At 45.2% G+C, this 26022-nt stretch overlaps 1 protein-coding gene across 4 annotated transcripts in view; it reads right to left on the minus strand.

Moving 5' to 3' along the window:
* Positions 1 to 739: 739 nt before the first annotated feature.
* SCUBE1 (signal peptide, CUB domain and EGF like domain containing 1) overlaps positions 740 to 26022 on the minus strand; it is a 245748-nt gene continuing 220465 nt past the window's right edge. For 2 of the 4 annotated variants that reach the window (XM_075602787.1, XM_075602785.1), the window contains 13 exons: positions 23142 to 23264; positions 22427 to 22546; positions 21818 to 21913; positions 19859 to 19975; positions 18426 to 18563; positions 17933 to 18136; positions 15429 to 15590; positions 14337 to 14504; positions 12854 to 13015; positions 10738 to 10935; positions 10046 to 10198; positions 8692 to 8771; positions 740 to 8165 (listed from right to left, as the gene is read on the minus strand). In XM_075602787.1, coding sequence (XP_075458902.1) covers positions 8013 to 8165; positions 8692 to 8771; positions 10046 to 10198; positions 10738 to 10935; positions 12854 to 13015; positions 14337 to 14504; positions 15429 to 15590; positions 17933 to 18136; positions 18426 to 18563; positions 19859 to 19975; positions 21818 to 21913; positions 22427 to 22546; positions 23142 to 23264 — 1874 coding nt within the window. In that variant the 3' untranslated portion in view covers positions 740 to 8012. Of the gene's footprint in view, positions 8166 to 8691; positions 8772 to 10045; positions 10199 to 10737; positions 10936 to 12853; positions 13016 to 14336; positions 14505 to 15428; positions 15591 to 17932; positions 18137 to 18425; positions 18585 to 19858; positions 19976 to 21817; positions 21914 to 22426; positions 22547 to 23141; positions 23265 to 26022 lie in introns of all 4 variants that reach the window. The other 2 variants (XM_075602786.1, XM_075602784.1) reach the window with 1 other exon arrangement.

Below are 26022 nucleotides of genomic sequence, written 5' to 3' on the forward strand. Positions count from 1 at the left end.
CCAAATCCAGTCCTCAAACCCACCCCAACAGGTCAGGTTTTCAGAATATGTCACAGCTTCAGCACAGGTGGCTCAGAGGTTCAGTCGCAGACTGTCAGACCGGGGTGGGTGTTGATAACCCGCGGAGGACAGCAGTCGGATTTTAGTCTCCGGTAACACCAATCACCAAAAGGAGAAGAACGGAGACCGTCCGTTGTGCTGAAAAGCCTCGTGTTTAACATGCGTGCAACTCAAGATAATCGTTTTGTGAGTGGAAAATCTGCACCATTTTATTCGTAATGTTTGAATAAAATGGTATTATGCTATGGAATTCTTTATCTGTTTCCTAACAGAAGGGTTCAAGACAGACCAATAAGACGGATGTTCCTTATTGAGAGTTTTTCAAACAAGATGTACATGTAAGTGCTAGTTCCACACTGTGTGTGTTTGTGTGTGTATGTGTGTGTATATATACACATATACATATACACACACACACACACACACACACACAAAAGGTGACACATTGTGTGATCATTCACATTTCTGGATTTCCCAGAATCCCTTGCTGCAGTGGAAGCACTGTATGCTAGGTGATAATGGTTGAAAGGCAGGGTTGCAGAACTGTCTAAGACGTGAATGTGCTCACAAGTGATATTCTTTATTTATTGTGTGTGTGTATGTATGTATATATATATTCTATAAAATAGTATTATATCACTGTTTTTCCTCAAGAATGTACAGATCCAATACACAAGTGTAAAATTAAAGTCACTTTATTACAGTGTTGGCAATTTAGATGCAATAATTTTTTTTATGGTACAATGACACTGGCAATTTGTCTTCGAGTATAATACAGAGTTATAATTAAAAGCCAAAGGAAATGGTAATGTTTTACATATATATTTGACCTTTTCACTGAATACCAAAGGTTTAAATATTACAACTAAAAATAATTCTGTACATTTTATTGTTGTATATTACAAGTAATTCGTAAAAGGTGCATTCACTTTTACAAGCATGACCATGAATTCGAAATGTTTTGCCTTAATATCTGTTTTTACTTAAATGTCTATACAATTATGTTTTTTTTTTTAACAAATAGCCCTAATTGAGGCGTTGCTATAGTTACCTAAAACATTACATCTGCTTTTTCTCTCTTTCTTTCATGCTTGGTGAGCATTCATTTACACAAACATGTGGCAAACAGGCTACATGGGTTTATGCTGCAGAGAAGTGAAACATCAAGGCATCCATCTTAATTGTGTCCCAGAGAAAATGTATATTATGCTTTTATATTCAAAATTGTAGTGATTCAACTTGTATAATGAACAGGAATGTATTATAGAAGAGAATCTTTTTTTTTTTCTTGTTACCAGTAAAAGTAAATGCACCCGTAAACACTAAAACACTAGTTGCAGAATAAATAAAAGAAAAACTACATTGTTACTATATATAGTCGGGTATAAAAACAAAAAAAAAAACAAAACTAAAAAACCCTCCTTTTCAAATAGTTAAGCTTTCTGTACAATCTTTTGGGAATTAGTCTGACGTGGGAAAAAATAGAAACGAGTGAGATGTCTGAATTCAACAGACACCGAGGAAAAAAACATACAGAGAAAAAAAACATTTAGCAAAATAATGGCTCCGCAAAATGATACAAAACTAAACAGATTTGCATTATACCGGGTTTTCCTTTTTCAATGAATTTCTAAATGTCTTATTTCAAGTGCTTAACAAGCTGCCTGTATCTTAAGCAAACGGTTTATTACATTTACATGGACCAGGAAATGTATCTGTGCTGGAGGAGACTGGAACAACTTGTACTGCTGTCATCTCCAGCAATGAATGGGTTACACACCAGGGGTGCTGAACTCCAGTCCTCAACCAGGTCAGGTTTTCAGGATATCCCAGCTTCAGCACAGGTGGCTCAACCAGTCCCTGCTCCAGCACAAATCAGAGGCACACCCGTGCTGCAGCAGATATCCTGAAAACCTGACCTGTTTGGGGGGTGGGGGAAGCTTGAGGACTGGAGTTGAGAACCCCTGGGTTACATACAGTATATATGTACATACATTGTACTGCATTTACATTTAAGGAAGCTCTATTGGTGGCCATTACTATGTGATTTCATGGCTTGCCAACCTCATCAGTAGAATGGAATCAAACAAACTCCTCACGAACGTCACATCTACATTGGTTTAAACTTTAAACCCTAGGTATAGCAAACCTAACTCATGCTCTGCATTTCTCATTTAGTCAATACCAACTGCGCGCGTGCGTGTGTTTGTGTGAGATATATATATATCCAGTGTTCGACAAACCTATACATTTGCTCGCCCCGGGCGAGTGGATTTAACCCCCGGGCGAGTAAATATTGGCCCAAGCAGCACACGTTTGGTACTAGGTGGCGAGTAGATTTTTTTGTGTGGCGAGTAGATTTTTTGGTGATTTGTCAACCACTGTTTTATATCTATATAGATATATATATATACACAGATACAGACACACACACACACACACACTAAAGTAATTAGAACTGTACATTGTATAGGTACCCACCATTGGTAGCTATTACTTATAGGTTGGTGTTGTATATTGTACATGTTTAAAGTGTTAAGGAAATAGAGGTAGAGGAAGCTTGCTGGAAAATAGTGAAGATAACACTAAAAGGTGAGTAAAATAAGTTCAAATATTTGATTACAAATCTAGGATCTGGTGCACACCAAGCCAACAACACCCGTAGTAACCCAGAACAACAATGCACTCCCCGAAATATAAATGGGCTTAACAGAACAGCTGCAGCTATACTGTTCCCAGTTAGATGAGCAAAGCGCCGCGCTCTACTCTTTTTTTGTTTGTTTTAGGATTGAAACGGGGTGCCTGGAGCTGAACCCCAGTAAATTCAGCTCCGGGGACCCTCTGCTTCCAGAGATACTTGCCTCCATAGGGATGCCAGTATCTGTGCAGCCAGGGAACTTGTGTGCCCAACGTAATGGCGGCTGGCCAATAGGAAGCTGTGATGTCATCCCTTGCGGCTTCCTCTTGGCACGCCTGATCTGGACATTCAAACTCCAAGTGTCTCTGGAACCAGGGGGTCCCCAAAGCTGAAATGAATGGGGTACAGCACCGGAGACCACCTGCTTCAACCCTATAAAAGAAAAAAAAAAAGTATGTAGGGAAAGGTGTTTTGCTGCTTTAAACCATCAAAAAAAATAAGAGGATCATTGTCTGATGCTGAAAATATATGTTCGGGATCATATGAGGTTAGACATTTTAAAGTTCCAGGCTTATAAAAAAAAATGGCAGGAGTTCGGTTTACAAATACATGTCCCAACATTAATACATGTTGGTTCCTTAAACATTCGTCCTTGATGGACATTATCCGGTATTTTATATAGATAGAAGGTATTATTATGCTACATGTTAAATGCTACAACATCCCAGTTATATAGTTAGATGTCTTTAAATGCATGGGAAACAGGGCGAAGGTGTCTAGAATGCAATACAAAATTGAGTGTGTTATTGAAGGCTTTCTCGGTCTGTGTTTGCAGCAAGCTTGCCGAGTGCTGAAAACACGTCCCCCGCTACGGTGAAGGTTAAAGGGCACTTGCATGCTGGCAAGGACTAGGAAACCTTACATATCACGTTGAGAAAATGTCACAAGAGGTTACCAAGTATCAAAAATGAAATACAGATGTAGTGGGCCTCACTGTTCCCCATGAAACCTCAACGTGCCCAGGCATCCCCCAGAGCATGATATCCAATACTGGCGCACTCAGGCAATAAATGTCATTACTGAAACAGTAAAGAAAAAGAGGGTGCCAGGCTCCCCACCGCCGCGCAAACAGTACGAGAACATGCAAGGAACAATTGGGTAGCACTCCAGGCCGGGATGAATAAACAGGATGGACCAACATGTTAGACCGTTTTAGTGCTTAATGTCCTGGGATGAGAAAGGTTTTATTAAGCACCAAAACGTTGGTATAATAACACCTGGTTTATTCCCCCCAGAGGGGAGTGCTACGCATGCGTTCCTTGTATGCCTCAGTACATCGCATTGTTTTCTGGCATTCGATGTTAACGCCACTACAGCTAACTGCCGAGCAGGTCACCGCTGTACAATTCTCCGCACTTCGGCCGCCCCGGCACTCCAAGGCCACGGGACTAGGAGAGCCGGGCGGCCACGAGACAAGGAGCGCCGGGCAGCCACGGGATTAGGAATGCCAGGCAGCCGTGGGACTAGGAGACCACGGGACTAGGAGAGCCGGGCGGTCGCGGGACTAGGAGAGCCGGGCGGTCGCAGGACTAGGAGACCACGGGACTAGTAGAGCCGGGCGGTCGTGGGACTAGGAACGCCCGGGCGGTCGCGGGACTAGGAGAGCCGGCCGGTCACGGGACTAGGAGACCACGGGACTAGGAGAGCCGGGCGGTCGCGGGACTAGGAGACCACGGGACTAGGAGAGCCGGGCGGTCGCGGGACTAGGAACGCCCGGGCGGTCGCGGGACTAGGAGAGCCGGGCGGTCACGGGACTAGGAGAGCCGGGCGATCGCGGGACTAGGAACGCCCGGGCGGTCGCGGGACTAGGAACGCCCGGGCGGTCGCGGGACTAGGAACGCCCGGGTGGTCGCGGCACTAGGAACGCCCGGGCGGTCGCGCGACTAGGAACGCCCGGGCGGTCGCGGGACTAGGAACGCCCGGGCGGTCGCGGCACTAGGAACGCCCGGCCGGTCGCGGCACTAGGAACGCCCGGCCGGTCGCGCGACTAGGAACGCCCGGGCGGTCGCGGGACTAGGAAAGCCCGGGCGGTCGCGGGACTAGGAACGCCCGGGCGGTCGCGGCACTAGGAACGCCCGGGCGGTCGCGGCACTAGGAACGCCCGGGCGGTCGCGGCACTAGGAACGCCCGGGCGGTCGCGGCACTAGGAACGCCCGGGCGGTCGCGGGACTAGGAGACCACGGGACTAGGAGAGCCGGGCGGTCGCGGGACTAGGGGAGCTGGGGGCCACGAGAATAGGAGTGCTGGGTGGCTGAAGTGCGGTGAATTGTACAGTGGCAAGCTGCCACGCAGGGAGTTGTAGTGGCGGCGGACCACCGGCGGCACTTTGGTCACGGCCAATCGTCCCATTCCGCCTGCAGAATAGGGCAATATGCCGGAGCATACGGTGTACCTGAAAAAAGGAAGCGGTTATGATGGCTGCATCTGTCCTACCCCAACATTAGCAATGGAAAGAAAAGTTTGGTTACTAGGAGTTTGAACAAAAATGTAACAGGGGCTCCTGTGTATATTGCGTGAAATGTATTCACTACGTTTCTGCTACCAACAGAGCATTTATCAAGCGCTACTGCCACCATCACGAGTGTCCTGCTATACAGAGAAAAACACAGGCGATTACATTTAGGATTAAATTGGCCAGAGGATGACCCATGGTGCAAACCCCTAATCATTTTGTCCCAAGTCTTGGAATACTAGGAGTAGAACAGCACTCCTAGTTACTCAATACCTGAATTCAGTATAACAGGACCGGCACAAGTAGGGGGTTAAGGGGGACATGGGGGACTAAATGAATACCTTTGCTGCTAATGAGTCATTCATGACAATTGTAATAAAGGGATTACAGATATAGGAGTATAGGAGCAAGTACATATGGGATATGGAGGTTATAGGCACTTGTCCAGATGGCTGACTCACTTGCGTAAACTAAAATCGAACAGTGGAAGAAGGGGGATTAAGTGAGAGCAGTATTTACAATGACTACAATTGAACCACAAAGAGAAGTGTTTGAGCTGTGTATTAAAGCCGCAGTTCCACCTAATTAGCCACTCTGGGACATGGACAGTACGTATTTCTGATTTTGGGGGCATCACAGCTGTGGCAATTTGACCCTTTGTGCTAACAAGGGTTTGGCGGAAGCAGGCTCTGCATTTACACAGATCGATATATAACTGGACAGAGGGTGCAGAGAAGATCATTTCCCTTTCTAAGCGACTCAAACGATTTACAGAAGCAATGAATGTACCAGTTTGGCTATAAGCGAGCAGAAGTGTGCTAATAAATGTGCCCATTTTTCTAAAAAGGAGGTCTGCCAGAAACCAATGGGTCCACTGATCAGGGAAGCAAAGCATCTACAGCTGGCCAACCGGAGGCCTCAAGCCTTAGATTTTGAGATGTAAGTGCTACTGCCATTTGGCGACTAATCCTGAGACTATACAACAACTGTATGAGTTACTGAGGATTAGCAAATGACCAGTCGTATTTCCAAGCATGTGGGTAACCAATTGAATTCTTGTATTGAAGGTGTCCAAAACCAGTGTTCCATGTTCATTTACTTCTATAAAAGCGGCTACGTTAAACTGGATGTTTCTTTAACAACACTACCTTTCCGGACCATTTCTATCCCGTTACGCCATTTTTTTTTTCCAGAAGGCTGTACATTGTTTTATTATTGTTTATTATCAATGATTCTCAAACATCAGTCTTCTAAAGGACAATGGAAGAGTTCTGGAAATGAGAAATAACCTATAAAACCCATTACATTTTTTGGTTCAGAATAGAATACAAGCCCTCGAAAAAAAAACCCACAAAATGTATATTTCCCCTCCCCGAAAGATTACATACAGACTTCAAGTGCAATTCAAAATCAAAATATTAATTATACTACACACTTTGTTCTCTTGCCCTAATACTTGTTTGCAGGTAGTTTCATTAATCAAATGTAACAAAAAACAAAAATAAAAAAATTCTTGGACAATCAAAAAGTTGTAGAAACCCGACTTATTAGAAAATATTTCGGCAACATATCCACTTTCAGCGAAATATCCGTTACTGGTGTGTCGCTGCAATTAGGATCCGAAAACACTCACTCCAAGATCTCCCCTTTTTTTTTTTGTCTTCTTGAAGCAGATATCCAATTCAGAATAGTGGGCAATTACAAAACATATTGGGTACAGTTAAAAGGAACCGTTCTGCTTGGGGGGGAACCCTCCACTTCCACACTGCAATGGGCACGCTGCAATATACAGAGTAATGCGGACTTGAAACACAGAACGTGATTTTGGGAAGGATTCTCCAGTTGTTTGGGTTTTTTTGGTCGCTTGAGGCCGGTAGAAACAGCTGCCACACAAACTCGGAATGGTAGACGTGTTGCAGCTATGTGCGGCGTAGTATACATGCTAAGGGCACGGTAATCCTTTAACATATTCAAAATGCACGTATACATTAGAGGAGCATAATTACATCTAGAATGAAACCATTGAGATATCAGTATTTTTCATCTCATGAATTAGTCATCTGTGACCGCTAAATCCTCAGGGCTAAATGGGATTGAGACTGGTTACATGTCCACTCTTTGGCTCCTGCATCCTGTGGACTAGCACTCACCTATCTTGTATCCTCACTGCTGCATTCTAGGACAATAGAACAATAAGGGAACTAGAGTGCTACTATACAGACAAGTGTCTGCCAGCCACCAGAGGGATTAGCAAAGAATCTCGCTGCACTTCAACCTTCCAAGTATCATACTGTACTGTATGTCCCATCATTGTATAGCACGTGTGATCGCTACACAGGTGATGGCGATGCTGAAAAACCCAAAGCACTTGGGGTGTGCAGGTCTTCCGACACTAAAGGTTAGCGAGACGTTATTTTACAGGGCTAGTAATGCATGAAGCTCAGGATCACTGTACGGGTGCAGTATTCTCACTTTCATGAGGAAAGGAATATTATTTTCTCCTGAACATAAAACGCAGCTTTAAAGATCCCTGTGCAGGACGCCGTGTGTGGCTAAGTGGGTCTAAACGTCTGCGGCCCCCCCCCCCCCTCAGCCCATTCTGCAGCCAAGGTCTCCTTTGTGCCTGAGAAATTAAGCCCTTCTTTGCTGTTCTTGTTAATGCACAGGAAAATAAAAGACTGCAAAGTGAGCCTTTAATATGCGTAGGCTGCGAGGAGAGAGAAAATGATTGGGAGGAACACGGAGAAAAAAAAAAAAAAAAAAAAAGACAAAACAAATGAATGCGGCAAAGAAAAAATAAAGCTATTTGTAAGGCCGTAAAAATCTGGAAACTTTCGACCGGAGAAGCTTAATGAATGATCTAGGAAACATCTCTTTTGACTCCTGCGCTGTGTACTTGAAATAATTTTGAGGATGTGCCAACACGTCGAAGAGAGCTTTGATCAGCTTCTTGTCCTGTGAAATAAAGAAATGGAAATATAGGGCTGAGTTTAGGCACTTTCTGCTGGTTGATCTGAATCTAGTTTGTAAAATGTGCAGTGGAAGCACGGCACTTGCATATCATTTCCCAGAATCCCTGGCTGCAGTTGAAGCACCGTGTGTGCTCACATACATGTCATTTCCCAGAATCCCTTGCTGCAGTGGAAGCACTGTGTGTGCTCACGTGCATGGCATTTCCCAAATCCGTGGTTGCAGTGAAAGCACTGTGTGTGCTCACGTGCATGGCATTTCCCAGAATCCGTGGTTGCAGTGAAAGCACTGTGTGTGCTCACGTGTATGTCATTTCCCAGAATCCCTGGCTGCAGTGGACGAACTATGTGTGCTCACGTGCATGTCATTTCCCAGAATCCCTGGCTGCAATGTAATCATTGTATGCCAAGAGATAATGGGGAAATACAGGTTTGCAGGTCTACCTGAGACATGTAAATGTGCTCACACGTGGTAGTTGTATTTAATGTAAAACGTATGGAAATGTACATACTTTTAGTATTTCTTGGTGGTTCTCTGAGGCATATAATCTCCCATCGCGAACAATGTCCTCTATTAACTGCTGGTAATCCTCTGTGAAATTAGAAGATTAAGATTGCTCACATTTGGTGGATTACTGTCCTGAGAGTCTAAGTATCACAGTCCGGATTATTTCTATAATCACAAATACCAATATGGCTTGTGATCTTTTACTGGTGCCAACTATGGTCCCCTTTCTCCATCACAGAAAACGGAACCAACACCTATCCTGTCACCAAATGTAGTGGTAATTATACAATAGTAATGACATCATTCATTTCAATTCCTACACACATTTAGAGAAGTTTAGAAGTTTAATAAAAATGAACGATACAATTATAGGGTATCTTGGTTGTTTGATCTTATAAATGGGGTTTGTTTTCAAATGAAATGATTTTATTGTTGACTAAATTCGGAAAACTAGCTTTCTGGTTTTGAATGTTATAAGCGCCCAGGGCCAGAGAGGGCAATTTATTGCATAATGCCCCAACGGCGTAAAGGTCAGTTCCACCTACCTGGGTTTTAATCACCAGGTAATCCCTGTTTTTAGGGGATTATTACCTAAACACAACATTAATGTCCCTCTATAAAGCATTAGTAAGACCACACCTTGAATATGGAGTACAGTTTTGGGCACCACTCCATAAAAAAAACGACATTATGGAACGAGAAAAAGTGCAGAGAAGAGCCACAAAATTAATAAAGGGGATAGAAAATCTGATTTATGAGGAGAGGCTTACTAAATTTAGTTTTGTTTACATTAGAAAAGAGGCATGTAAGAGGGGATATGATAACTATATACAAATATATTTGGGCACAATACAAGGTGCTTTCAAAGAACTATTCATCCCAAGGGCAGTACTAAGGACTCGGGGTCATCCCCTAAGTTTGGAGGAAAGGAGATTTCACCAGCAACAAAGGAAAGGGTTCTTTACAGTAAGGGCAGTTACAATGTGGCATTCATTACCCATGGAGACTGTGATGGCAGATACAATAGATGACTTAAAAACAAGGTTGGATATCTTTTTAGGAAGGAAAGGTATTCAGGAATATAACAAATGAGTAAACATGGGAAAGATGTTGATCGAGGGAAAAATCTGATTGCCAATATTTGAAATGAGGAAGCAATTTAATTTTCCCCATATGAGATAACATTGGGTAATGTTTCACTGGGGGTTTTTTTTTGTTTGCCTTCCTCTGGATCAAAATACAGTAAATCTAAATGTCGTCTAAATTTAGCATCGGTTGAACTTGATGGACATAGGTCTTTTTCAACCTCATTTACTGTGTAACTATTAACAAACATAGTATACAGTATTTACTCTTACCATCATACGTGACATAGGGCACTTGAAATCCTTTACCACTGTTGCCCTCATTTGACTTAAACTGGATCCACAGCTTCCGTGACCTAGAAGTGAAGGCTATCGGCCTCTCGTACGTCTGACACGTTTCATAGGTTGTTATGGAGGTCGGCGAGGCTGCGATGCGCACACGGAAAGATTGTGCAGGGGAATTAATTCACATTGATGAGATTTTTCTCAGACCTTCCCATGTTAGCATTGGGAAATTGGGCTATTTTTTTTATCACCGTCTGCATTCGCAGAACAGATTTCAAACTGGTTTGTCGGTCACTCCTATCATTCCTGTAGCATGCCCCCAAAAGATTATCTTAAACACACGTCCCATTAAATCAATTGTCCTCATATATTTATTTGTAATACTAATTATTATAATAACACGTCATGTCTATAATCGAAGACTACAGTTCTAAAATGATTCATAGAATACAGCCTTATTGTTCATATCTTATATTTTACCCACTTTCCCAATATGTATTTTCCTTATCCAATATGAATTTTTCCGGGCTGTCTAATCCTTATACACCACCATAGCCATGTATATTAACCCCTTCACTGCCAACAAAGGGGTTACATTGTCGGTATTTTATTTTAATGTGCTGTCAAAATAATAATAATAACAAAATATACTGTCTACGCACCACTTGCTTTCAACTTACCACTTTTCCTCATCACTAGAACGTCCCCACACTCATCTTCAATTGGGAGGAAAATCTCCGGGACGACTATAAGTATTCTCCGTTTGGGGGGTGGATTAATGTTCCAGATGCACTCTATGTGGGCCGGGTAATCTCCGGGGTAGTTCGGAGATTCGATGTACCCCGTGTAATCTCCCAGTTCCCCTCCACAGTGTTGGTCTGTGAACAAACGAGCAATAGTAACTGGGAATGGGTACCCAAGATTTATACCAACGCCATTATATGAATCACGGAGAAATCTGCTTTGAGCGGCTTTTTATAACCATGTTGCGGATTATCTGTTGCAATAGGAAACCGTAACACCCCCTCCCGTCTCTCGCTCTCAAATGTTATCCTTCCGTTTCCGACCATGTTTACAAAGTGCGATCCCTCTTTTACAGCAAATGATTTTCCACCATAGACCCAGCTTCTGTGGATGAATGGTTGAGTTATGCAGATACTGTATAGCTCGCAACAATCAGACACTTATCTTTCCAAATCTTCTCTCCTGTAGCGATAATCTAAACAAAGCATTCAGAGGGCTTCTGTTTTACAGTCTGCCAGAGTAAGGGGCCCTGGTGACAAGTTTACATTTTTGAACTAGCCACATTAAGGATGCACTTGCCCCTTTCATTTGTAATCGTCAATTAGTTTGTCTAGATTTAACAGCACTGCATACAGTAGGTACAATTTCTACATTGCCAAATAAATATGCCATTATTACAAACTGTCAGTTTATCGCCATTATGAGATCTATAAAAGGTTGAGCAAATCCTCGCATTGGGTTTGAACCTACAACCCTAAGGCCGAGTCCATGCTCCCTGCTTGCTCGCTGAGGCGCGCTGAGGCTCAGGGAAAGCGGGTGCTTTCCCTGGCCTTGCGGTTGCTTACCGCACGCGCTCTCAGCAGGCCATCAGGGGGCGGGTTGGGGGCGGCCGGGCCAGTGACGTCACGGAGCTGGTTCGCCCTCATTGGGCGAACCGCTCACGTGACCGGCCTGTCTCGCCGGCAAGCGGGGGAATTTTAAATTCCCCTAAGACCTGCGCTTCCGCAAGCGCGCGGAAGCGCAGGTGAGCCCCTACTAAAGCCGCTCTAATTGCGGCTGTAGGGGCTCAGTGCTGAGCGGGAGCGCGCGTCAGCACGCTTCCACAAGCAAGCAGCAAACATGGCCGAGGCCTAATGTCCAAGTCAGAAATTCCACAGCATTTAATGAAGGGGACACCGTAAGAAGTCTCTGACGCCATGTAATCTATGTATCAAGCTGGCTGTATTTACCATAGGGCAGGCGTGGCCGATTCCAGTCCTTAAGGGATATTAGTGGCTCAATCTTCGACTGAGCCACTGATTAAGCCACCTATGCTGAAGCAGGGATATCCTGAAAACCTGGCCTGTTGGTGGCCCTTGAGGACTGGAGTTGGCCAACCCTGCCCTGTTGCATCATTGAATTCATATACGTTTGTGCTGCAAATCTTTTAGGGAGGTAGGATTACCCTGGCACTACATCTAACTTGACATATTGTGTGGTTAAATACTCATCTTTTTATCTTCTCATAAACAAGGGTCATTTAGTTCAATTCTTTGGCCAAAGTACTTTACGCCTACAACCACGCCACGGCCCATCTGCAGGTCCTAACACTGCTGCCCCTGCAAAAAGCTTATAGCCTTTCTAATGGCGGGAGAGCGGTCTCAGTAGACTGGTCATTCACAGGTGCCTAGCAAGAACTGCCATTAAAAAGGTGGGATGGGCGAGTTTGAAAACAGAGAGGAGGGTGTCACTGACCTCCAAATTGTTTTACCGAACTGAAATGTACAAACACGCTCTGATCTTACAGGGGCTGCGTGTGTTTGTAGATGGGTTTACCCCACAACAGACCTGCTGGGTAACATGCGCCGAAATGAAGAAGATGTACACGAGACCGGGAAATTGACAAAAGCCCTTTGTAACATGCAGACGTCTTTTTAAAAAGTTTTGCAGAACATTGTTAAGGATTCTCTTCTCCTGCAATCTTGCACAATAGCAATTTGCTTTTCTCAGCACTAGCAGGATAACGAGCAAGTCACAGACACGTACGGAGCACGAGGGACAGCTGTCACTTACTCTTGCAATGTGTGACGTTGGTGGAGCCATCAAAATCTGTACTTGTGTTTCCCGGGCAGGTGACACAGTAATTCTGTCCAAATTCAGGCTGGTACGTTCCGCCAGAACATCGGATGCATCGGTGTGTCGTAGAGTTGTAGTAATGTCCAGGGGAGCAGTGAACTGCAGGAAAAGGGACAGCTTGTAACACAAAAACACCCAACGGTAAAAATAAATATCAATATGTGGGGATTTCTGCGTGCCTACCATCGTGGAGAAGACATGCTGACCACGATGTGCAGATTACGGTGCCTACAGGCCGGATGTAGCCCTTTTTTTCCCCTGTTACATATGTATCCTCAAGGTAACATAATAGCAAAGTGGACAATGTGGTTTACATTACGCCCGAGGAGCCACACGGAATGAAATATGTAATTGCATTATTCAGTTTGCCTTACTTCCTGCTATCCATCTCGCCTCATTAGTGTCACTTGTGACATTGAACAGATCAAAAAGGATGCAGTTTGTTGACCGAGATTCTTTAAAGTACCAACTGGGCTGAGAAACAGCACAAACTCTTCTTTTTCATCATGTTTCACACAGCAGGCCCGGGGGCATTTGTCTTGTTTTAGAATAATGTTGTTTTGAAAGTGGGACCCTTGAGACGCAATAAATTCCATCTGCGAGGTTGTACCTCAGTTGGATATGTTTGTGGTTCATATACTTCGGCTGCCCCATGCTCAGGAGTGGCCAACTCCAGTCCTCAAGGGCCACCAACAGGTCAGGTTTTAAGGCTCTCTCTGCTTCAGCACAGGTGGCTCAATCAGTGGCTCAGTCGTTGACTGAGCCACCTATGCTGAAGCAGAGATATCCCTAATACCTGGCCTACATTTTTTTTTTTTTGTAACAAATTTTTTTTTTTCTTTTTTTTCTTGGCCTACATTTTTTGACAGTTGGACATTAAAGTTGCAGACCAAACAATATCTTACATGTCTTTTTTTTAATAAATCAGTTCTGACTATGAGAAAATACTTGTAGCATTTTTTTTAAAACAACTCTGAATGACATGTTTAATGTATTATAATGTACAAGCATTTTTTGTTTCTATAGCAACCATTTACAAAGTCACATCCCCTTCCTCTTCTGAAACAGGCACTGGCACACCCTTTGTTTTGAGCCCTGCCCTCTCTCTAGCAGTGCACCAATTGTATCTAGTGACTGCCTGGTCACATGATCTTCCCCACAGTCCTTTGCATCTTTGGTCCTTTTCTGCTGCACTGACAGCCATTTAGTGAACCCGAGCAGAATCTTCGCCGATCGAACGGCAACTTCGCTAATTACTTATTGTGTGGATTGTATTGATGCATATATTAAAGAGAAGAGGGAAAAAAACGTCAGCTTGGACATTGAGAGAAGACATTGAGATACTTTACTCCCAGTCTGTCAGAAACTGTGTTCTAAAGCGGGGGAAACAGTCTCTTCTCTGCGTGATTAACTTGCTTACCTTTTGTTTCACAGTCCTGAAAGGAGACAGCACTTTCATACTTTGTCACGAGTCCACCCCCGCATAGAAAGCACAGCGTGCGTCCAGTCTCCGGCTGATACGTGCCCAGCGGACAAGACTTGCAAGGTTTGAAGCCATCGGAGGAGAAGTGGCCAGGTGAGCACTGTCCTGAAAGGGCAACAAAGGATGTGAGATTCAGAGCAGCAATCCCCACAAAACAAATACGAATTAAGTTTTTTTTCACTTGTTTATTAATTCCCTGGTATCAGCTCGCACCAAGACCGTCTCTGGTGTTTGAATGAGTGCGAAGGAGTCCTATCTCCAGAATTCAACAACAGAATTGAAAAAGAGTGCAAGCCTGCCCATCACATTGTGTTATATTGTGTAACCGCCCTTTCACAAGTCTGCCTATCACATTGTGTTATATTAAGTATCAGCCCTTTCACAAGTGTCGTTATGTCAAGTCAGTCGCTTGTTAATGTTACTGAATGATACCGGAATTTTAGCTCAACTCATGAGTACTTAAATATGCATGTACCATTTGTGAGAAAACCCACATTTTTGGTGAAAAGTCTCGGGAGAGATCACCAATTGTCATGTTCAAACAAAGCTGTCATTCTCATGACCGTTATTTCTGCTTCCTTTATGCCTTTGCCAAATTACTCACAAGCGAAACCTCATTTTTCACCGTGTGATGTTTTGTATTCATTTGTTAATAAAAAAGGTCAGTGGTTTTTGTTGCCAGAGGTGATAACAACCGCACACTTCAAAAGCGGTGAAGAGGATCTCCTCTAGAAACGGATGTCCTCACCTTCACGGGGGCAGCATAAAAACAAAGGACATGTCCTCCAAACTCTCTCTAAGTGGATATTATTGGGAATCTTTACTGTGTGTGTAATTCTAAAAGGCACAATATATTGATGACACATCGCACACCCACTGATGATTGGGTGCGGAATCCACCTGATGGCATTTATTTGCTGATCGTGTCTTGAGAACAAAGCAACATGTTAAGAGCTACTGCTCAATTCATCAGGTATATGCCGTAGTATCCGTAGAGATGGAAGTGCCCACCCATCTGAAATCACTTACCTCCACACTCAGACACATTTCGTGCTCCTGCAATCCCTTGCCCATCATTGCTTGGGCACGGCTCACACGACAGCTGCCCCTCAATATCTTGGTATGTACCCGGCGAGCAAGGAACACACTGATTATGATCTCCGCTGAAATAGGTGCCGACGCCACAGGTAACTGAAAAAAATACTCTTATCAGGATGTGCATGATATATATATATATATATAGATAGATATATATATATATCTATCTATATATATATATATCTATATATATATATATATCCATCCAAGAGAGAGAGAGGCAGCGGGAACTCAAACATATGTTTGAATAAAAGGCTACTTTATTGGATTACATACCCAACACGTTTCGTTCCCAGCTGGGATCGAAACGCGTTGAATACGCAATCCAATGAAGTAACCTTTTTTCAAACATTTGCTTGAGTGCCCGCTGCCTCTTTCTATCATGGATGTTTAAACAATTGGGATCTACCACAGTTAAAGACCGCGGACAGCATTTGTTGCAGCAGATTCATGGAGTTTCAGTGCAGTAAGTAAGAGGAGTTCACGCTCAATCCAACACAAGTATCTTATATGATAAAAACAGTAGCTAAAGCAGGGGTTCTCAACTCCAGTCATGAAGACCTTCTAACAGGTCAGGTTTTCAGGATATCCCAGCTTCAGCATTGGTGCCTCAATCAGTCCCTCCTTCAGCACAGGTGGCTCAATCAGACCCAGCTTCAGCACAGATGGCTTAGTCTTCGACTGAGCCTCTGATTGAGCTACCTGTGCTCAAGCAGGGATATCCTTAAAACCTGACCCGTTGGGGAGTCTTGAGGACTGAAGTTGAGAAATCCTGAGCGAAGGGACTGAGCAGGGTGCAGTACAAAGAGATTCTCTGTACACCACACACATATAATCCGCTGACGCTTCTTTGTATTCTAACGAAAATTGTATTTAATAATACAACATATGATTAGCATACATCACGTAAACAGTGTAAAAAAAAAAAACCACCTTTGAAAATGAAGCCCTGTGTCTTCCATGGAAAGTATTTAGCAATGGGGTCTCGAGAGGGGACGGGGGAGGGGTGGAAGGGGGGCAAATAATAAAAAAAAATAAACTGCAGCAAGTCAAGGAATAAATAATGAAACCGTAGGCTGGGAGAGGCGCTGGGAGAGGCGCTGGGGGAGGCGCTGGGAGAGGCGCTGGGGGAGGCGCTGGGAGAGGCGCTGGGGGAGGCGCTGGGAGAGGCGCTGGGGGAGGCGCTGGGAGAGGCGCTGGGAGAGGCGCTGGGAGAGGCGCTGGGAGAGGCGCTGGGAGAGGCGCTGGGGGAGGCGCTGGGGGAGGCGCTGGGAGAGGCGCTGGGGGAGGCGCTGGGGGAGGCGCTGGGAGAGGCGCGGGCAGCGTGCTGTAGCATTGCTGGTCTTGTTTCTGGCAGGGAATGGGGGGGGGGGGGTTGAAATCAGAGACAAAGGTCGTTACTGCAGCAAAATCCTTTCCCTCCACTAACTCAATTTGCGGCAGGATGGGAAGTCTGCTTTGCGAGGGATTCTTTGCGCGATCATCTAATTTGATGGCGACTTGGTTATAACAACCAATAAAAGGAAAGCACTCAACTACGCAACGTGATAGCCTGTTTTAAGTCCTGTTTAATAGCTTTGTAGGGTTGGATTCTAAAGCCTAACCGCAACATGCTAAAGTACAAGTATTTCATATTACACTTTGTGCTCGTGTCTGAGGACGGGGGAAATCAAAAAGCAGTGGTCAGGCACCCCAAAAACCCACTTTTACCTGATCCTTTTTGGCGGTGCTGGACTACTGCTTTTTGATGATCCCTTTATCCTGACCGAATTTTGTTGTCTTTGCCCCATTTTTTCCATTCATTAGTTTCTGGATCCTTTTTTGGGCCATCCCAAGTTGCTGGCATCCGAGTACTTTTGTGCTTATAAGGGAGAGGGGGTACGAGGGGGGGAGGGGGGGGGAGAGAAGCAGCACCAATCCCAATTTCTCTGCTGAATGGCGTTAACCTCCTTAGCTGCCGGAAGGTAAAATCAACGCAATGGAATTGCGCATGACACCCGAAATGCGGAATTGGACATTTGGTCATGGCGCTGGCGCCGACTTGGCCGCCAAGGGAGCTTTCGCCGCGGCTGCTCCTGGACACTCCGCCACCGGCCGTTTCGCAAATAAGGCAAGTTACGGGATTTTAGCGGTTAGGGTAGGGGGTTAAGGATAAGGGTTTTAGGGTAAGGAGTTAGGTTTTCAGGGTAGGGTATTAGGGTCAGGGCTTTTAGGGTAGTGGGTAGCGGTGGTATTAGGGTTTTTTAGAGTAAGGTTAGGGGCTTACCTTGGCAGCGAAACAGCCGGCAGAAAGATATTCCTGCGGTGAGTGGCGGCTAAAAGTCGGCAGAGCCTTAGTCGCGGCGGAACCTCCGCGACCAAATGTCCCTACACCGGCCTAAATGCTGTAAGTTTCTACCAAGCAGCGCATAAGTGTCAACAGTAAGGTTTCATACCGCATTTTCCATCGTGCAGCACTTGTCCCGCGCTGCAGGTCTCGAGCCTCTCTGACCCTTTCAGCGGCTTCTGAGCGACGTCGTAATCGGTCCCGGAAAACTGGATGTAAAACTGCTGCTTGTTGATGGACTTCCTCAGCGTCTTGATTGCCGCCTGCAGCTTCTGTTCCATCTTTTTCCGCACACAGTCCGTGTTGCAGGAGTCTGAGTGGAGGAGATCACAGAAGTTTGACCGATCCTTCCTTACTTAAATACTCAAATCGCGTTAGAAAACGTGACCCGCGTTTTATTCCCCATGGCTCTCAACTGTCACAGAAGACAACTCAACACAAGAAGCATGCTAGGTCCCAAGTGCAAGCAGGGTGCCTGCTGCAGACACCCATCATCTGCTTAACTACAATTAGGAGACTCCTATTAGTTGCTTGGTCCTAGTGAGCTAATGGCAGTGACCTGGTTAATACGTTAAAAATAGGCAAGATAAAATCCAGCTGACCCGAGACCTCCTCCCTCTTCATTTCCAGCTCAAATTCGGCAGTGATGTGCGACACTTCTTTGGACGGTGACTTGCGCCCACGCCTCTTCTTCTTTGAGGAGTCGCACTTGAGGTTCACAAAGGTGACGTGGCAATTGTCTGTACAATGGGAGGGACCCCCTTGAGTAAAACAGAAGAGACACCACAAAACAGAAATAGAGAGAGTATTGGGAGAGACATATTGAATCCCCAAGACACAAGTTCTGCAACTAGATCTCTTAGGACCAAAGGCGCGGGTATACACCGCTGGCATGATATACACCGCTGGCATGATATACACCGCTGGCATAAAAGAATGTTTGCATTGGTGAAGCACAACTTACTAACGCTTTCCCCTTCATTTCCCCACTGACCTGATCCCTGCGCGAGATGCTTTTTCCTTTTTGTACAGAAAAGAAAAGTCGTGCATAAAACTTTTCTAACCCAGGAAAGTATTAATAATAACTTTGCTTGAAATCCCGATGTATTTTTTGCAAACAGATCTCAGAATTATTCATTGCCAAATACGAATCCAGAGAACCCAGATTAATGGCAAACGGACAAAATTCACTACAAAAAGTGGCTTACAACAGCAAGCATTTAATCGAAAACATTCTACAATTCTAGAACCAAACCACTGAACAGCAGTTACAGTAAGAGAACATGCAGCACCAACGATAATCTGAGAAAATGACCTAAAAATCACTTTGCTCTCAAGGAAATCGTCAGATATTGTCAAGGCAAATGTTATTATCAAATTCATTAGTGAATTTGGTAATTTTCAAAAGAATGAATTACTTGCACGTCTCTGCAGGTAACCCTTTAACTCAGGGAACTCTGAATAATAATGCTTGTGGTCATACCAATATACGCTGATTCTTGCCTAAATAATGGGCACTTCTCCTTTGATAAAGACTCAACTAGGAGTGATACAGAAGCTTCACCCATCACGGACGGTCCTCTGAGAATCCGTCCGGTTAAGCGGAGAACCATGGATTGCCCTACTGGGCGATCGGGGCTGCCCCGGTGCCTCGGTGCTGTGACTCCTCAGCTCCCTGACTGCCTGCAATACTCTCCTTCCTCCTGTCGCTGCCGGCATCCAACTTCTGATCAAATCGGAGGCGTGAGCTGGGGAGTCGCCAGATCGGGGTGTGACGGGTGAGAGGGGCATCGTACCGTCTCCTCCACAGCCTACCTCCAGCAGCGCTGCATTGTCATAGCTACCCGACAGCAAATGACACTGTGACGATGCGTTGACATGACATGACACACGGGGACCCGTTGCCATGACGCTGCGACGCGGCAGGAGGAGGGCCGCTCTTCAAGAAGTCGCCCGGGCTGGCAGGTAAGTACAACCCACCCCTGCTGAGCACTTTCAAATACCATGATTTCCCACCCTACGTAAAATCGCATACCCATTATTGACTGCTTCCCAGAATCTTTCATCCTCTCTTTGTTTCGTGGTCGGAGGTGGCACTTGGCGTCCTTTATTTTAAAACGAGCCTTCTGAGTTACGGGAGGACCCAGGGAATCTACAACAAGAGGATGAGATCAGATCTGGGACACGCCTGCAAACATGTTCCAAACATGCATGGGGGGGGGGGGAAATGATCACATAACCTTAACCACTAACCTATAATGATCATTTAAACCTCTGAACATTGGAATACTTGACAATAACCCAACTCATGATACAGTACTATAAACAGAAATCTCCAAAATCTGCAACATTCTCCCCCATGTCTCGCTAGTAGGGTTGCCAGGTGACTTCTCCAAAATTATCGGACACAATGGTGGAAGGTGTGATGTACACACACACACACACACACACACACACACACACACACACACACACACACACACACACACACACACACTGCTCCATGCTGTTTCCTCCTCTCCTTGGCACCACCCCCAGGCTCCTGACACCCCACCTGATTGGCTGCATTACCCAGCAGCATCCAATTAGGATGGAGGAAGCTGCCCAGCCCCCTAGCAACAGCCCTGCTCTCTCCCTGCTTGGGAAAATTCCGCGGCCCCCCAAGCCGGTCAGGCCACTATGTCCAGAGAGGTAACACCGGACACATACATGACCAGAGAGGTAACACCGGACACATACATGTCCAGAGAGGTAACACCGGACACATAAATGTCCAGAGAGGTAACACAGGACACATACATGTCCAGAGAGGTAACACCGGACACATACATGTCCAGAGAGGTTTTTTTTTGAGAACTGGAGTGGCGCACCCCTGCCTTGGCTCACTGAGCCGCTCCTACACTACACGCACCCTAATTTCGCTCCATTCAAGGTGCTGTCCAAAGCCTGGAGAACCCGTTCCTTGTATACTTCATGTGTCAAAACACCCTTCCTTTGTATTTAAATCCTTTCTAGTAAGAGGGGTCTGGGAGAAAAGGAGCTGGTATTTGTTGATTTCGGGAAGTTGTGTGCTTGACGTGTTGTAGACCACGGGATGCTCAACTCCAGTCCTGTGCTGAAGCTGGGATGTCCTAAAAACCTGACCTGTTGGGGGGTGAGGGGTCTTGAGGACTGGAGTTGAGCACCCCTATTGTAGACCACCAATTATTTCCCAAAATGCCAATAGGCGGACCAAATCTGAACATTATCGGCCTTCCTATCGTCACTTTATGAGTTCGCATGGAAATGTAGCCAAATAAAAATAAAATAGACGATAGGTCAAGGTCCAAATAGAAATAAAACAGTGTGAGCAAAGGGAAGGGACGAGTTCCACCTCCCAGGAGGATTTCTATTAAATCCCATTCTTGTGTGTCTAGCTGAACGTCTTTGTTTAGGAATTATTATTGGTTTCTGGTCAGCTCCCGAGTGCTCCCATGTTTTTCCCACTAACGGGTGGGACTGGGGGGGGGGGGGCTCTGATTTGTTGCAAACCCAGGAATGCTCCCAGGTAAGGATTGTATGATCTTTTATTCGCATGGCGCCGACAACGCAGATCATTGGATGGCAAGAGAGTTTGTGAAGTCAAACTGGGACCATAGGAAGGAGGTCCCTGGCCAACAGAGCTTACAATCTAGCCCCTGCCGGGGGGGGGGGGGGGGCTGCAACACAGCAAAGCAAACACAATATATCACAGACTTCTCCGGCAACAAAAGTTTTTGATGTTAAAAGTGAGAAGCTCAATGAGTTACTTTGTGTCATTATATTATGCAATGTATCCCACCCCCTAATCCCCCCTATAACCACACGCTAAAGTGGGGCCAAGTCCTTTAAAAGAAACCCATTTGCAAAATGTGACAAGTAGCCCCAGAGCAGACATATCCTCGGGGAGAAATGTCCCCAGACAGGTGGCACCCGCGATACGCTTCTATTTGTAAGCGCGTTGCAGACACGTTACCTGCACACGTCGGCGCGGTTGCGTTGCGCTTCTGCGTGGATTTGCTTTGCGGCTGCACTGGAACCCCACAGCTCAGCGTGTAGCTGTTCTCCGAATCTAAGCACAGAAGAAAAGATGAGCAAGCAGCACAAGCAGAGGATCCGCCAAGGGGATCTTGTTTAAGGACATCCGTCAAAACAATGTACAGTAACTACAGCAGGATAATGAATTTACTCCCGCTACTAAAAACGTTACAGAGCAAGAAGAGTCGTTTGTAAGGACTTGAGAGATGAATTATCCGTCTGTATCTATGCCTATGTCAGCGCATACACACAAACACACACACACACACACACACACACAATATGCATGTGAAATGTTGCAGTACAGAAAAATGTATGAAAAATGGTTATATAAAAGATATCATTCTATTAGCAATATGTTCTGGCATCTCTGAATCGTAGGAAATATCAATGCTGGTTTAAAGAAGGCTTACAGATGTTTCATCGGTCACTGTGATCACTTTATCTTCTGACTGCTACCAGCACAGGAGTTGCAGCATATATAAAAGTACATGAGTGTGCGCCAGCAGTCCCAGCTTATGTCGCAAATTTGCTCTTTCATACGAACCTGGCACAAAAAGTGTGTTGGACTGACACGATAGGAAGCAGCTATCCAACCCCCCCAGTTTACTGCAGACCAGCTGAGCTCTGGGAGCCGGTTTGGAACTTGGAACGCATTTCACCGTCTCTGAGAAGGAAGAAAGAAAAGCCACCAGAAAGGATGTCAGAGAAAAAAAACACCATCCCCAGAACCTAATACTCGCTCAAAATGATTACACGAGAGAGCTGACAATTCACATCCATATAGTTTCCAAGTCACACAGAGCTAGCCACAGGTGTTACACAAGGGCTACACTTCACCGCTAGGCATATCCTTTCCTGGTAGATCAGTCAATATGTATTTAAAACAAGCAGATCCCATGGAAATATTGGGTGGCAGGTCACTTCTTAAAGCATATGATCCTGCTACCACTGCAGAAGTCAAATGAAATAAGTTTCCTGATGCCATTTTCTCCATAGTGTCATCCAATGATGAAAGAGCAGGTCTGAATAATGGTACAATGTATGGTCCCATTACAGCGGGGTTATTTGGGGCACATAATTAGATAGTTGGCGGTCAAGACAGGTACTAAACTCCTAAGCTTTTATGCCTGAAAGACTATTCTATACCTCACTATGTTAAAATTACGGAGGGTGGGGCATTCACTGGGACACCAAGTATGGTGATGTAGACTCCCCTTGTAATCACAAAAGTAGCAATTAGTAGTCAGTAACCTACTTACCAACACAGTCTTTCTTATTCCAGTGTAGCCTCTTTCCAGGTGGACAGACACATTCATAACTCCCCATTGTATTAATACAGCCAGAGTCACAGCTACCGTTATTAATGCTGCATTCATCAATGTCTAAAATAAGTAATAAGAAACATTATTTTTGTTTTCAAACTAAAATACCCACACCATGTACAACGCCTCCGATTGCTGTAATATACATTATAATCAGTTGTAAAGGTAAAGCAAATCCAGGACAATCCAGAGTTAATGCATGTGGCTGACAGTTATAGCTTTTAAAGTCTACATATGGCAGGGAATAATGTTAAAAGGTACAAATTGAACATTACAAAAAATAAACAAACAAAGATGCCCAAAGCTACTTTCAATGTGACAAAAATACACAGTGCAATACATTTATAATCTCTTGAAAAAGGGTCATTTAGTTTAACCCTTTGGCCAAAGCGTCTTAAGCCTGCTGCCACTTTCAAGGCATGACCGTTAGCAGGTCCTAACACTACCTGAGTTAAAGTTCTTATTTACCTGTATAATTACAGGAAGAATGATCTGCATTGGATCTGTCGTAACCTGGCACAATGATAACTTCAAGAGGCCTGTGCTAGTTACATTCTAGTTACTGACACATTTCATTTATTCAGCATGGAAACCCCAAGCTTACTGGGAGCCCAATGATGGACTCTACTCTGTGACTCATTTAGGAAAGTGGCTATAAAATAGAGGAAGAGATCATTCAATTTGCCTCTGGTTATATTCTAACTTCCAGAAACATGTCGCAAAAGTTCATCGATTTTTTCATAGGATGCAACAGGAATAGGGTTCTTGGTTCTCCAACTTAACCTCGTCAAGTAAAGTGTCCAAAATATGAAGACAGTTCGCTTTTCACATAGATTAGTAATGAACCTATGTGGCCTAGACATGAACACAGTGACAATGAGACAAAGGGGAACGTTCTATTTCCCCCCTAAAAAAAGATGTTTGACCCCATTGATGTCCATAGGAATTCTCAGCCCGAACAGACGCTACTGAGTATATACTGTGTGTGTGTGTGATATATATATATATAAATATTATATATGTATACACACACAGGTTTTCATGATATCCGTTTCAGCACAGGTGGCTCAGTCGAAGACTGAGTCACCAGTGCTGAAGCAGGCATATCCTGAGAACTTGACCTGTTGGTGGCCCTTGAGGACTGGAGATGGCCACCCTAGCTCTATTAAATTTACAGAATAACTTGTTTAGTCTGCTCCGTATGCACTGCCAATACACAGACTCATCATGCATATAAAGTCTATAAAACCCGCCAGTGATTTTCTAAAACAAGCGTCTCAGTTTGTAAGACGACTTATTTGTCAATTGTTTAGTCTGTTCAATGATCTTTCATTTAAGATTTCACTTGCTATAAATTTCCTTACCATCGCTAGCACTGCCTGGAGGCGCACTGCCTGGAGGCGCGCTGCCTGGAGGCGCGCTGCCTGGAGGCGCGCTGCCGGGAGGCGCGCTGCCGGGAGGCGCGCTGCCGGGAGGCGCGCTGCCTGGAGGCGCGCTGCCGGGAGGCGCGCTGCCGGGAGGCGCGCTGCCGGGAGGCGCGCTGCCGGGAGGCGCGCTGCCTGGAGGCGCGCTGCCTGGAGGCGCGCTGCCGGGAGGCGCGCTGCCGGGAGGCGCGCTGCCGGGAGGCGCGCTGCCGGGAGGCGCGCTGCCGGGAGGCGCACTGCCCTTGGAACCGAGGCGCAGCTTTTAAATGTCAATTATAATGCATGGCTCTTAAACGGCAGAAAGGTAATTTTAGTTCCACAGCTGGAACATTGATCCACTTTAGATGCATTATAATCAATCATAAGGTAATCGGCCTGTCTTTTTTGCAGTGATCAGCCCTTCTGGGCTGTTACATCATTATGTTAGTGTGCTCTGCGTATTCTGCATTATGAGCTCATAATTGGATGCGTGCTGCACAGTTCTGGAGAAATGTAGCTCTTCCTGCAGGAAGTGATAACTATTAGAAAGGAGGCAGTATTGTATCCCTGGTGTACTCTTAAAGTGCAGGCTTTCCTCCCTCTCCTCCCCCTCATGTTCCCCCCTTACGCTTGACAATGCAATGTCCCGTATAAGCGCTGAAGCCAGACATAACACCCAACAGCAGCGCTGCTTAAAGACTTTGAAATCTCGGAAGCCTCCATTCTTTAGGACAGGGGGGCTCAACTCCAGTCCTCAAGTCCTCCCCCAACAGGTCAGGTTTTTAGGATATCTCTGCTTCGGCCCAGGTGGCTCAATCAGTCCCTGCTTCAGCACAGGTGGCTCAATCAGAGGCTCAGCCTTCGACTGAGCCTCTGATTGAGCCACCTATGCTGAAGTTGGGATATCCTGAAAACCTGACCTGTTGTGGGGGCCTCAGGACTGGAGTTGAGCCCCCCAGCTTTAGGCAGTGCTGGTGAATGATGAAATAGTAGAGTTTGTTGGTGCTAGTGATAATGAGAAGGTCCAAAGCAATGAAGAACTGGGGCGCGTGTGACAGCAGTGCCATTATTTGGGTATCTGAACGTCCGAGATGCCTTTGCTGACCAACATACAAATAAAGCTATTATAAAGAACAACAATAAGCACATCCCCACCTCGGGCAGGACCCCTGAACCTGCCCTACCCCATTATCCATCAGCAAACAGTAATAACAAAGAACGCCTATGAACATATTCCCATGGAAACCATTCCCATGCACGCCATCTTTTCTGAGCACATTGACATGACGGTGAAATGTGCTCTCCAAGTTCATATAAACAGAGGGTACGTTTATAGGGCCCAGATAGAAGAGATTTAAACTACAAATTACATTTTTATTTCAAACTATTTTACTAGCTAGGATACACCTCTGTAG

Source organism: Ascaphus truei, chromosome 5, assembly GCF_040206685.1.
Source record: "Ascaphus truei isolate aAscTru1 chromosome 5, aAscTru1.hap1, whole genome shotgun sequence".
In the NCBI taxonomy this organism is placed as follows: domain Eukaryota; kingdom Metazoa; phylum Chordata; class Amphibia; order Anura; family Ascaphidae; genus Ascaphus; species Ascaphus truei.